Source organism: Euprymna scolopes, chromosome 40 (assembly GCF_053919585.1).
Source record: "Euprymna scolopes isolate OS-2025 chromosome 40, ASM5391958v1, whole genome shotgun sequence".
NCBI classification, from domain to species: domain Eukaryota; kingdom Metazoa; phylum Mollusca; class Cephalopoda; order Sepiida; family Sepiolidae; genus Euprymna; species Euprymna scolopes.
The window spans coordinates 16,024,517-16,038,946 of record NC_136521.1 but is presented as its reverse complement, the minus strand read 5'-3'; the positions used below and the strand labels follow the sequence as shown (position 1 = coordinate 16,038,946).

Below are 14,430 nucleotides of genomic sequence, written 5' to 3'. Positions count from 1 at the left end.
TGTGCAATAAGTCATGAAACTATTGTACCTAAAATTCCTCTCCAAACTACAAAATACTGCTGCTTGTATACTAAGCAAGTGCCTCCTATAGATACTTTACCTCCAAGATGACTGCCTTGTCTGTTTTGCATGACAAACCTTATTATTTTTTACTTAAATTCTCTTTCTCCTGATCACTAACAAATCAAATCTGCTCTACTTCCTAAGTTGACACTAAACAAATCCGTCTCACGTAACTTAGATGGGTCCTTGCTCTCCGCCCTTGACCTTAACAAACTCGTAAATCGATACCCATTAACACCTAAAATTTCCTAGGCATGCTCCCGATTATAACTCCCAACCCATAACCAAGCTTCTAAGTAAATACTTACTAGCCTTAGTCCAATACATTGACTTAAAGTAATCTATAATGAACAGTAACCGTTAATATCTCTTTATTAAGAGATAGTATTGCAATAATTATTACACAAACTAAACCGGTACTCATTGAAATATAAACTTCCGGATATTAAGAGAAAGGCGAAGTCATTCTCCTTAGTTGTAGTCTAAAGGCAACTTACTCAAATTGTCTAAAATTCCATGCATTCGTATACAATACTACTTATCCATCCATCTATACTTTAACTATACTTACAGAATATGCAATAACCTATATCTATCAGGTATAACTGTACTCCATATCAAATGTTCTCTTGTCTCTATACTGAGCATATCTAATCTTTCAGTCTTACTAAATGTCCGGTTTGGGCACCAAATCAGAATTTCTAATAGAAAGTAGATCATACTCTAACACTTTATCCTAATCCTAAACCTACTAAACCATATCTAACCATACATTCCTAAACCTACTAAACCATATCTAACCATACATTGCTAAACTTACAAAACTATATCTAACCATACATCAACTCGACTCTCTCGATCCAATACTGTAGCAAATTTAACTGCTTCCACTGCATGAATTTTTACGTATACCCTCTCTCAGTATAAATGAAAATGGACAGCATAATAATGCCCTTTTTAAACCACACTTGAGGAGTGAAAATCTTCTGTAGAAGCTAACCTAAATGCCCGATTTTTCCAGGAGATATTAACCTAAATAACCAATAAATATTAACTACCCATGCGGGGTCGCAGAAATACCTGGATTAGGACCCAGGCGCGGGGCGAACCCCCTCGGAGCTGATGGACCCGTAGGTCTTCCCAGGCCATCCGTCTAGGAGAAGGAAAACTCTGAAACTAAACCTAGGGGAGGGAGGTCTCTTCAGTCCTGGACGACAACCTTCCTAGAGCTGGTGACTCAAACAAATCACCGGTTGGCAAACCTAAACTGCTTAAGGAGGAGATAGACTCTGTCTATCGCTCGGCTTTCATACTCCTTCTTTGCCTATTGGCCAGGCGTAGAGGTACTATCACAGGGACTCGCTTGAATCACCTAGTGGTTGACCTTGTTTCCTGACTAGGGTAATGAACGCCGCTTTTCCCCACTCCTGCCACATCCCATCCCCCTAAACTGGACACAGTGGGGTGCTTCAGTGCCATATATGTCAGTGCAGTTGGACTGGGCTGGCTTTGCCTAATGGATTGAGGGTACCGGATTGACAGTTCCTGGCTGCTGTTTCCGACTGATAGTACAGGAGCCCTAACTCTTTGGTAGCGCTTAGAGCGGCTGCTCCATCAACAGTTGTAAAATATCGGGATGTTTGTAGTGCCATGTCGCGCATGGAATGGGACCCTGCACTCATCCCCGGTGGGCTTTCCTGAGGCCACAATCCTGTGGGTGAGGACAGCTGATGGTCTACTTGTATTGCATGTCTGGTATTCTGCACAACTACTTGTCCAGCACCCCCTCACTCATCCACCCTAACTGAAACTTTTAAATAAAATAAAATGAAATGACAGCTCAAGCAAAAGTTACGTTTAAACCAGGACCAAACTCAAAGAAAACCAACCTGCCTCCTCCCTTGAGGCTTGCATTTACTAATATCCGCGGGCTTAGAACTAACTTAGATGATGTTGAGTCATTTCTCCTTGTAAACACCCCGGATATCTTAGCATTAAGTGAAACTAACCTTCACTCCTCCATACCCTCTAACCACTTTAACATGCCTGGTTATCTCCCACTCTACCGTAAGGACTCGGACAGACATATGCATGGACTTGGAGTCTATATTCGAAACACCCTCCCCCTAACTAGAGAAATAAAACTAGAATCAGAGGGCCAGGCCTTTATGTGCTTCAGACTAAATATGCAACACAATATTAGCTACTTATATTTTCTCTACCGCTCTCCCTCAAACCAAAACTGTACCCTAATAAACAAAGTCTCAGACAGCATAGATATAGCACTCTCCCTCGATACTAGCGCACAAATACATGTATTTGGTGACTTCAATGTCCACCACAGTAACTGGCTAGGATTCTCAAATCACACAGACGTAGCTGGTAGTGCCACATATAGCTTCTCTATATCTCATTCCCTATCTCAGATGGTTACATTTCCGACACGTTTCCCAGACCAGCACGATCAACATGCCTCACTTCTAGATCTCTTTCTGACAACAGTTCCCAATGACTGTACAACAAATGCCCATAGCCCACTCGGGAATGCTGATCACGCTGTGATAATGGTAGAAATCAGCCTAAATTCTCGCCCTAAAACTGAAGACCCACTACTCAAAACAACGAGGTATTACAAAAATGCTGATTGGGAAGCCATCAGGGAGCTCATCAGAGATGCCCCATGGCAAAATATCTTTACTCTTCCAGCGGAACAGTGTGCAAATGAGACAACTGAATGGTTCAAAACTGCTATTGAAGCACATGTTCCCGCACGGAAATACTATAGCAAGCCCCACTCCCCCCAATGGTTTACTTCTGCTTGTGCAGCTGCCATTTGTCAAAGGCAGCATGCGTTCCGCAGATTCAACCGACATAAGTCCAGCTCAAATAAACAGAAGTTTATAGAAGCTAGAAATAATTGTAAGAGAGTGATAGACACAGCTAAGTCAGATTACTCTGAAACCACCAGAAAGCGCATCGAAGCACAGAAATTAGGAACCCGGGATTTTTGGAAAATCTACAACAGCGTAGTTAATAATGGACAGTCAATTATTCCCCCACTAACAAACAATCATGAGGTTGCTTGCACGGCAACTGACAAGGCTAATCTGCTTGCCAGTCGGTTTGCCTCAAACTCCACACTTAACTCGGTACACCACTCACTCCCTGATTTTCCTCTGCGAACAGACGCCACACTTGACGACTTGAAAATCACCCCTTCTCAGGTACATGCTATTATAAAAAACCTAGACACCTCTAAAGCATGTGGACCAGATCTCATCCCGGCTGTGCTATTAAAAAAATGCTCTGCCGAGGTTGCTCCAGTTCTGTCCAAACTTTACAATAAATGCCTTAACGAATCTTGTTTTCCCGACTGCTGGAAAACCGCCTCTGTGGTACCAGTCTTCAAGAATTCTGGTGAAAGAACTGACCCACTAAATTATAGCCCCATTAGCCTCCTCCCGCTTTTCGCCAAAATATTTGAGTCCTTAGTTAATAAAGCCCTAGTCCAGCACCTAACAGCTGCTAAACTCTTGACTGACAAACAATATGGATTCAGGCAAGACCGTTCAACAGCAGATATCTTAACTGTAGTTTCTGAACGTATATACCGTTCATTGGATAAAACAGGGGAGGGTAGAGCGGTGGCCCTTGATATATCTAAGGCTTTTGACAGGGTATGGCACGATGGTCTTCTAAGGAAAATTAGATCATATGGAATCACTGGAAGAATTCATAACGTAATTAAATCCTTCTTAAGTAATAGAAAAATCAAAGCTGTCCTCGACGGACGTACATCCAAACAATATGACATAAATGCGGGAGTGCCTCAGGGGTCTATCCTTGGACCTCTATTGTTCCTGATATTCATAAACGACCTCCCTGATAAAATTGTTTCGGAGATGGGTATATTTGCCGATGACACCACTCTCTATAACAGATATGAGGGGAAAACAAATGAACACATATCCAAGAAAATGGCAGAAACACTAGAGGATGACCTCCAATCCGTAGTGGAATGGGGACAAAAATGGTTGATCTCATTCAATGCTGCTAAGACTAAGCTTGTTTCCTTCAATAACTACAAGAAACCTTCTCTACCACCAATAGCAATGGCCAAGAACACATTGCCTGAAAGTACTTCTTTTAAACTCCTCGGCCTAACGTTTACAGGGAATATGAACTGGAATAGATACATTGAGAGCATTGCCAAGGCTGCTGCAAGGAAGGTTGGCTCCCTCTACCGTGCTAGAAAACTACTTACGCCTGCCAGTATCCTATACCTCTATAAGGCAACCATTCGCCCATGTATGGAGTACTGTTGTCACATCTGGGCTGGTGCATCTGCTGCTTGTCTCTCGCTCCTGGACCGGGTTCAAAAAAGAGTCGCAAACCTGATAGGTCCTGAACTGTCATCTGGGCTTCAACCTCTGTCCCATCGACGAGATGTTGCATCCCTCTGCCTGTTCTACAAATACTTTAATGGTGAATGCTCTGACGAACTGCAAACACTTGTACCTCCCCGACGTAACTACCCCCGACAAACCCGACAAGCTACTAAGTCTCATCCCTTTACAGTGGAGATCCCTAGGTGCAAGAAAGCCTTTTACTCCAATAGTTTCTTCCCCAGAACTGCGGGTCTTTGGAACTCCCTTCCGGGATTCTGCTTTCCCAACTGCAATGATATGCAGAAGTTCAAGTGTAATGTTAACAAACATCTTTCTACTCTTCTCCCTTCATAATGACCCCGCTAATTAAATCCCTAATAGTAGCCCCCTGCTTCAAAGTGGCACTGTGCCTTGTTTGGGGTGAAAATTGAAAAAAAAAAAAAAAAAAATATTAATTATTTTTACTACAATGCAACGGTGGTTGAGAGCGGTGACCAATCATTAGAGTCCTGATTATACGTGTTCTCGGAATATGTGTCACAGTAATCAGTGTTCTGTTCATAAGTGTGCTAGCTCGTAAGTGTCCTAAGATTTTAGTCTACCTTTTCATTAGTGTATCGGTAAGGTATGTTTTGAATAGGGTTTGACCAAACCTTAGGACAAAACAGTGACACCCGAGCCTAAAATAAAAAAAATCATACTAATGATCTCTGTTTTGCTGAGGGTAAAAATATGAGCAAAAATTTAGTTCTATTTATTACAATTAAAATCTACAACACGCGGTAAAAATGTATATGCAAATACAATTTAAAATGATTCGATACCAAGCTTTAAAAATTTTATAAAAATATTTATATCATTGTCAAAATATTAAAAAAAATACATGGAACTACAATTTGAACATAGCCCATATCAAGCTTTCAAGCAATAAAATTTATATCTTTGTCAAAATATTTTAAAAAAAGTGCATGAAAATACAATTTGAACATCTTCCATATCAAACTTTCATCGAATATAACCGTTATGCGGTTAAATGGTAATAAACAAAAGGGGCACAAGGGTTTTAGAATCGAACAAGTATTCATATATATTACAGGCAAATACAGGCTGAGAATACCATTCTTCAACTGGGGCGTTTGCACCCGACCTCCGTGGCCGCGTGCCAATCTCTGACTGCCCGGCATCGGTACTCGATACCGGAAGTGACGCCACCAGAGGAAGTTTATCCAATGGAGGGGCGTCTCCAACAATAAGTTATATTAAATATAGGTTATATTAACGTCAAAATGAAAATAGTATCTGCTAGAGTTACATGTAAGATTACATTAGTAAATAATAACAGATATTTAATATTTCAAATTACGAGCAATGCTGTCCTAAGATAATAAATAAGTAAATAAAAAGAAGAATGTTCGATGTTTTTAGTTTACATTCTACAATGAAGGTTTTTTACATGAAATTAGAACAAACATTTAATGTGTAATATATTTATTTGTACCTGGTGAGCCATCACATATCAAGGCTAAATACTACTCGAGATAAGGGATATGAGGAGATGGTCAATTGAAAGATACTGTGTATCGATTGAAAATGAAATAAAATTTAGTTATTTATGATGATGTATCTATTTACATTGAAATTTGAAAACGACGTATACGGGAGAATTTCTCTGGTTCTACGGATAGAAAATTCGTGGAAATTATTTTTTGCACTTTTCTTAATCAGTAAATAATCTATTATAATAAATAAATGAGAAATTACCGAGTTTTAAGAGAGAGAGAGATAGAGAGAGAAAGAAAAGAAAGAGAGACTGAAAAAAGTTAGTTTTAAACAAGCAAAGATATGTGAAAATCAGTCGTTTGCTTTGTCGAATCGCCATTGTAACAAAGCAAAATAAAATAAATATAAATTATCGAAAATGGATATGTGTGTGTGAGTGTGTGTGCGTGTGTGTGTGTGTGCAGTCAGCACCAACCCATTCAGGGTTAAACCGGCTCCCTCCCAAGGAGGAAGTTTCATGGGAGTATGAAATTCACAAACGGTCCCCAGCCCCATGTCTATCCCCGTTAGGGGAGATGCCGACGTTAGGGTTTTGTAACTTTTTGCAGGGAGGTGTCGACGTCCTCATATATACAGCACCCGGACTTCCCAAATTGGTCACCCATTTTAGTAATGACCAGGCTCAACGTTGCTTAACTTCGGTGATCTGACGAGAACCGGTGTGTTAACGTGATTACGCCTTATAAAAAAACATGTGGCAGCGAGACACTTTAAAATAGTGCCGAAAATAACGGTAAAAAAAAACAAACTTTTTTTTAAAAAGAAAAAATGTCGACCTGGATTTATATTTATTTATTTCATTTGTTTGTAATGTAACGCTCACGTTACGCAGTTCCCTGTTTACAGATATGAGAAAGAAATTCCTGAAAAATAAAAAGTATCCACTCTTTTTTTCAAGAAAGACAGAACAGAACAAATGCTAGATAATAATATGGGTAAAAGTTAAATTATTTATTATCGATCTATCCGTCTATCTATCTATTTATCTATCTATCCTGTAATATTGTTAAAATAGTGTATATTAGGAGTTATTTATTGTTCATAGAATAAAGTGCAGCAATGGGTTTTAGCTTAGGATGTTTACATAAATTAGCTATGTAAAATAAACAAAATGACCTTGGCCATACGTGAAAAGGTCGCACGCTGGGAGACATGTGCTTTTGAATGATGCTTATTTGAGACAGCTGAAATAAATTCATATTTTCTTAAATATAAAGTGTTGTTCTGTGGTTTTACAAAAGAAGGAAGAACAGAGGCCTCAATTTGCCATGGTGTTGGCCATTTCATGTTTCATCACGAAGCTCAGCAGTGAAGATAGAACTCCTGAAGAAAGAAAAGGTATGAAGCATATACTATTTTTCTTATAAAAATGATACTTTATGTAAATATGAACTGTAATATATAGCGTGTGATAACTATCTGATACAACATGACTCAGTTTGTACGTCGATATCATATCCCCTGACTAAACAACAATAAATACGTTTATCCGGTGCCGTTTGGAGAACAATATATATCATCCTCCTAACTCTGACTATGTAACAGAGAACTGAGCAAAACCACTTACCCGCAAGCAAGTTTGAGTTGTGAACTATTCCAAAATGTAAGCGAATTTATGTCTACTTCCAAAATATCCTGACATTGTGATGCGGCTTTTTGATAGCAAGAACCATTTGTACCTGGAAAACAAATATTTGTTAAAATATTTTTCTCAATTAAATACAAATCAATAATATTCCTATTTACTTCCCCCCCACACACACACGGGGGGGGCACAGTTAGACAAAAGGTCGGTTAGTAATGTGGAGGATATCCAGCTCCCCCAAAACAGGCACTCTGAATAGGAACAAAAATAAAATTGTCTTAGTCGTGAAGGATTTCTCCCTCACTGAAAGAGGACAGATCAGAACAGATATTACACTGTGACTTTGGCTAGGGTACACAATCTTCAAACTCTGTTAAATATTTCGTCCCATAGTTACCCAATAGTTTCTCTTTAATTCCATTTTTTCTTACGTAAGAATTAATCATGTTCCAGATTCGGGCTGTTTCATCTCATTTAATTCTGCATTAAAATTTCCTTTTTGAAGTTTATTTGTTAATATATCTCAGGGGTCCATGCTGGGCCCAGCTCTCTTCATGATCTACATCAATGATCTCCCAAAACACATACTTAAATCATTCGTTGACATCTATGCTGATGGCACAATCTCTTCTGATCTTGAGCGCGTGGTACAGTGGGGGAAGAGGTGGCTGGTTACTTTTAATGCATCTAAAACCAAGCTTCTATCATTACATCATCTGGCATCAATTGAAATGGATGGCTCTCGTCTTTGAGAGGCCCCATGTTTTGACAAGCTTCTGGGCTTGACCTTTACTCCTAATCTGAAATAGAATACGTAATCAGGTCTGTTGCCAAGGACGCTGGTAAAATGGTGGGATTCTTCTACCGCTCCAGAAGATATCTCACTACTGATGCAATTCTCCATTTATATAAAAGCCGAGTACGTCCAAGGATGAAGTACTGCTGCCACATACGGGCAGGAGCTGCTAAAACAGCCTATCCTACCTTGACAGAGTACAAAATAGACTTCGTAGCTTAGCAGGGAATTCCCTTTTCTCTTCCCTGCAGCTTCTCTCTCACAGAAGAGACGTTGCGAGCCTGTATTTGTTTTATCATTATTTCCATGGCAAGTGCACGTCTGAGCCCCAATCTCTCGCCCCCCCCCTCGCCAATCTTTCACGAGTCTGACTGAAACTACTGTCAATAATTTTCCCACTCTTTATCTGTGCCTAAATCCAAACGTAGATTCCATGAGCAGAGCTTATTTCTCAGAAGTGCACGACTGTGGAACTATCTTCCGTTTGCCTGTTTCCCACCTTACTTCAACTTGGATGTCTTCCAGTCCAACATAAAAAAATTCCTGACAAACCGCCCCCTTAAGTAAGACACTCTATTAAATCTCGAATACTAATGATTACTAAAATACTATCTCATTGATTACTGTACACACAATAACCCTTATCCCTAAGTTGCCTCCGGGCCTTGATAAGTGGTTACCTCATGCAAAAAAAAAAACAAAAACAAAAAAACGAACTAATAATTAGGCTATATATTCCGTCGCATCTAAGAAAAAGCGTGTTAGTTCAATACCACGATGATAATGGTCACATGGGCGTGGAATAAACGTTTCACGCTATTAAACAAAAATATTTTGGGCCTGGTTTATTTAAACAGGTAAACGAATACATAGGTAAAGCTTCCACAGAACGATGCATGCGGCGAAAATAGGGGACAATGAACAGTCGTGGGACAGATACATAAATCAAATGTTAGCGGCTGTAAGGTTCCCTGTAAGCGCAACGACGAAATTTTACATCTCTGCAATAGAGATGTTGTCCTGCCGTTGGACAATATACTAAGACCCCGTAGAGTATAATATGGGGATGAGAATCACGAAATATCTCTACAGGAAATGCATCGTACCTTCACTTTGGTAAGGAATAATGTAAAGAATGCAAGGAAAAAAAAGTTATAAAGATCTAAAAAGAAAACAAAAGCCGTCGAATTTAAGGTTGATGATTTTGTGTATCATAAAAAAAAGACAAAACGCTAGGAAAGCTAGATGTACGATGGAAACCGTACTACGTAGTTATCGAAAAGATTGCCCCAGTCTCATATATAATTAAGGATCAATTAATTGGCTCTATAACGAAGGCGCATGCAGGACATCTCAGGGCAGCGTCTATCGAGGAGTGGGAGATACCCACTACAGGGAGGCCGTTAAGAAAAGCCGCATTGTCTATTCCAAAGGAATCTAGTGATCCAGACAGCAAATCAACCACAGAAGAAGCTGATTATCCAATGCAGAAGAGTCGTCATCAACGGGAAGGATCGGATAAGGAATCTGACGTACCGTTGATGGAACGAAAAATCGTAACACGGAAGACATGCAACCAATATAGACGAAATCAACCGTCTGTATACGTCGTATGCAGTGCACGAGAGTAGGAATAGGGACCAACTTATCGTGAATAGAGTTAGTACGAGGTTTGGTAGCGGGGAGGAAGAACAGGAGAGAGGGAATTGTTTAGGATGGGTGAGAAAAATACTGTGTATTTAGGTAAACTACTAACACCGTCCTATTCAATCAAAAGAAAAAGAGAAGATCTCTTATCTCCTTGGTTCAAGCAACTGAGGTCTTAGGAAAGGATATAGGTGCTTCCCATTTCGACAACGTAATTGGAATGGTTAAGTTAAAAATTAAGTGACTTGAGCAGAAGCAAGCATAGTCTATCGGACGTCGGATGCCTCAATGTCAATTTTTAAAATTGAGGTGAAAATACCACCGATGTTGTTTGAAAAAGAAAGAAAAATATGCATTGCGATGCCCCCGAGAAAAAGAAATAAATATAAACGCGCGCACGCGCGTGTGTGTCATAATAGATTTGTGTTAATAATGTTAAATTGTGTCTACGGAAAAAAAAGAATAGAGAAAAAATTTACTAAAATGCATGAACAGCAGTAGACAAGAATGAAAAAAGTCAAAATTACTTTTTGTTGAACGCAAAAGACGTCTTTGAAAATAATAATAATAAATAAATTTGGTGAAAAATAATAATAAATAAATTTGTAAAATATAATAATAAATAAATTTGAAAAAAATAATTATAAGGAAATTTGGAAAAAATAATAATAATTTAATTTGGAAAAAAATAACAATAAATAAATTTGGAAAAAAATTACATTAAAGAAATTTGGAAAAAATAATAATAAATAAATTTATAAAAAATAATAATAAATAAATCTGGAAAAATAATAATAAATAAATTTGGAAAAAAATAATAATAAATAAATTTATAAAAAATAATAATAAATAAATTTATAAAAAAAAATAAATAAATTAATAAAAAATAATAATAAATAAATTTGGAAAAAAATTATATTCAAGAAATTTGAAAAAAATAAATAAATAAATTTATAAAAAATAATAATAAATAAATCTGGAAAAATAATAATAAATAAATTTGGAAAAAATAATAATAAATAAATTTGGAAAAAAATAATAATAAATAAATTTATAAAAAATAATAATAAATAAATTTGGAAAAAATAATAATAAATAAATTTGGAAAAAAATAATAATAAATAAATTTGGAAAAAAATAATAATAAATAAATTTATAAAAAATAATAATAAATAAATTTGTAAAAATAATAATAAATAAATTTGGAAAAAAATAATAATAATAAAATTAAAAAAAAAAGAATAATAAATAAATTTGGAAAAAATAATAATAAATAAATTTGGAAAAAGAATAACAAATAAATTTGGAAAAAATAATAATAAATAAATTTGGAAAAAGAATAACAAATAAATTTGGAAAAAATAATAATAAATAAATTTCGAAAAAAAAATAATAAATAAATAATAATAAATAAATTTGTAAACAATAATAATAAATAAATTTGTAAACAAAAATAATAAATAAATTTGGAAAAAATAATAATAAATAAATCTGGAAAATAATAATAAATAAATTTTGAAAAAAAAATAATAAATACATTTATGAAAAATAATAATAAATAAATTTGGAAAAAAATAATAAATAAATTTGTAAAAAATAATAATAAATAAATCTGGAAAAATAATAAAAATAAATTTGGAAAAAAATAATAATAAATAAATTTGGAAACAAAATAATAATACATAAATTTGAATAAATAATAATAAATAAATTTGGAAAATAATAATAATAAATAAATTTGGAAAAAAAATAAATTTGGAAAAAAATTATAATAAATAGATTTTAGAAAAATAATAATGAATTAATTAAAAAAATAAACATGCATGAATTCTAGAATTATTGAAAACATTTATTATATGTATATATAAAACCATATTTTGTGGCAAGGGGAGGAATGTTAAAGAGAGGTGCGAGCGAACTAATGTCCAGTCAAGCAGGAAGAACAATGGAAATACCACGAAATGTGACCTAAGCTGCATCCAGGCAAGCAGGAAAAGAACAATGAGTCGGTCCCAGGAAAGGTGACCTAAGCTATATCCATGCAAACGAAAAAAACAAAAGAACTACAATAATATCAAGGTGCCCCTATTTACGCTGAACATCCACAAAAATAGCAACATTAATATATTACGAGGGGCGTGCAATAAGTAATGCCCCTGACCCACTTCCCATAGGTGTAGAGCAACGAAACTGGCACAGTTATTAGTCTTTCTCTACATATGAACTACCCAGAGTTATGCATTTACCCATCGTTTGATGCAGCTCTGGAGACCGTTTTTGTAGTACACCCCAGATTGGTCCTCCAACCAAGACGTGACTTCAGAAATCAAGGCTGCATCATCTGAGAAACGATTTCCTTTCAAAAACAACTTCATAGCTTGGAAGAGGTGAAAGTCATAGGGTGCAAGGTCAGGAGAGTAGGGAGGATGGTGGGAGAATTTATAACCAGACGCCCGTGCTTCTGATCTGGCGACATGCGAGTTGTGGACCGGAGCGTTGTCCTGCCGGAGGAGGGTACCTTTGCTGATCTTACCCCGCCTCCTGATTTTCATAGCTCGCCTTAATTTCCTCAAAAGTGAGGCATAATAGGCTCCTGTAATTGTGGTACCCTTTGCCAGGAAATCTGTCATCATTACTCCGTTCTGGTCCCAGAAGACTGTAAACATGTCCTTGCCAGCGGAGGGCTGCACCCTTGCCTTTTTGAAGGTGGTGAATCCAAATGCTTCTACTGCATTGATTGTCTTTGGTCTCTGGATTATAGTGATGGACCAAGGTTTAATCCTGTGTAATCAGTCTTTTGAAAAAATTTGACTCATCTTCTTGGCACATCTCCAAATTAATCTTCGAGCACTCGACGCGTTCTCGCTTCTGGAATAGTGTGAGCAACCTAGGAATCCATCTGGCAGACACCTTATGCATATGCCAATGGTCATGAATGATAGTTTCCACAGACCCTGTACTAATCTTGATATCTTGGGCTATTTGGCGAACAGTGATGCGCCGATCTTCAAAAATGGCAGCCTCAACTCGACGGACAAATGCCTCATCAATTGCAGAAGGAGGGGGCGACCAGGTCTTGGGCTGTTTCCACAGATCTCCGGCCATGTTTGAATTCACGATGCCAGCGTTTTACAAGGTCACATGATGGGGCATTATCACCATCAGTTCTTTCATTACATCAAAAGTCTCCTGTGGTGTGCGTCCTTTCAAATACAAAACCGGATCACTGCTCGAAATTCAACAGACTCCATTTCAAACCTGACTCGGTTCAAACACCTGTAAACCAGAAACCACAATTAGTTCAGAGCTGTAATTTGCCACATAACCCGTAGAGATATAACTCATTGCACATGAACAATTTCAGCTAGATCAGACAACTGGAAGTGGGTCAGGGGCATTACTTATTGCACGCCCCTCGCACTTATGAAAGAGTCCACAGTTCCCGCTAGTAATAATTATTATAATAATATTATTATTATTAATAATAATACTAATGATAAGAAACCTAATAATTATCACAATAATATTACTAATAATGTAATAATTAAGATTTTACTACTACTACTACTACTACTAATAATAATAATAATAATAATAATAATAATAATAATAATAATAATAATAATAATAATCCTTCTCCATATATAAATAAAACTCTTTGTGTGTTCGTTTTGACAAAACAAAACTTCTGCATTTGCATTTGTGTTGAAAACTTTTTGACTATAACTCATTAGAATCCGGGTATATTTTTATGTTGTTAAAATAAAATGAAAATTATAAAGCGAAAAACTATGTTTTAAAAGTATTTTGGTACCCAGTTGGGCCGAGGCTATTTTATGGAAGGACTTCCGGTTAATACTGAATCTAATTTCATCATTTCAGTTCCATGCTTTAACATTTTCAAGAAGTATTCAATTACGTTTCCTTATCGATAAGTCTTTCATTCATCCTGTTTTTTTTTAACGAATTTAATGCGTTGTTTATTTTTCTGCTGTTTCTTTTACTATTTTTTTTTTTTACCATTATCGACGTATGATTGATTTATTTATAAAACAAACATGCGTATGCGTCACTAAGCATGTTTTGTTTTTACGTTTTGATAATCGGCGACGCTCGACGAAAGCCAGCGGTTGATATCTTTCCGCAAAGCCGAGCAGGCAGTTAGTTACGCCTGGGTACACGTTTGCACAATACCGATCGGTGTTTAATGTGTGTAAAACCCAGCTCTCTAAAAAGGGGTACTCTGCATAGTAACGAAAATAAAAACTGCCCTCAGACTAGAAGGATTTCTCCTCCAGTGACCGAGGAAAAAACGGTGATGTTAAACCTCTTTTTTCTCCCCCTGTCTCTCTCTCTCTTCCCCTCTTATTATCTCCCCATAAATCTCTCCC

General features: G+C 36.7%; 1 protein-coding gene and 1 pseudogene across 1 annotated transcript in view; both read right to left on the bottom strand.

Annotated features, from left to right (window-relative positions):
• LOC145265392 (uncharacterized) overlaps positions 1-14,430 on the bottom strand; it is a 58,509-nt gene that overhangs the window by 36,951 nt on the left and 7,128 nt on the right. The window contains exon 2 of the mRNA XM_080121208.1: positions 7,579-7,690. Within this exon, the coding sequence (XP_079977334.1) occupies positions 7,579-7,690 (112 nt within the window). The remainder of the gene's footprint in view (positions 1-7,578; positions 7,691-14,430) is intronic.
• LOC145265784 (5S ribosomal RNA) lies at positions 6,579-6,697 on the bottom strand (annotated as a pseudogene).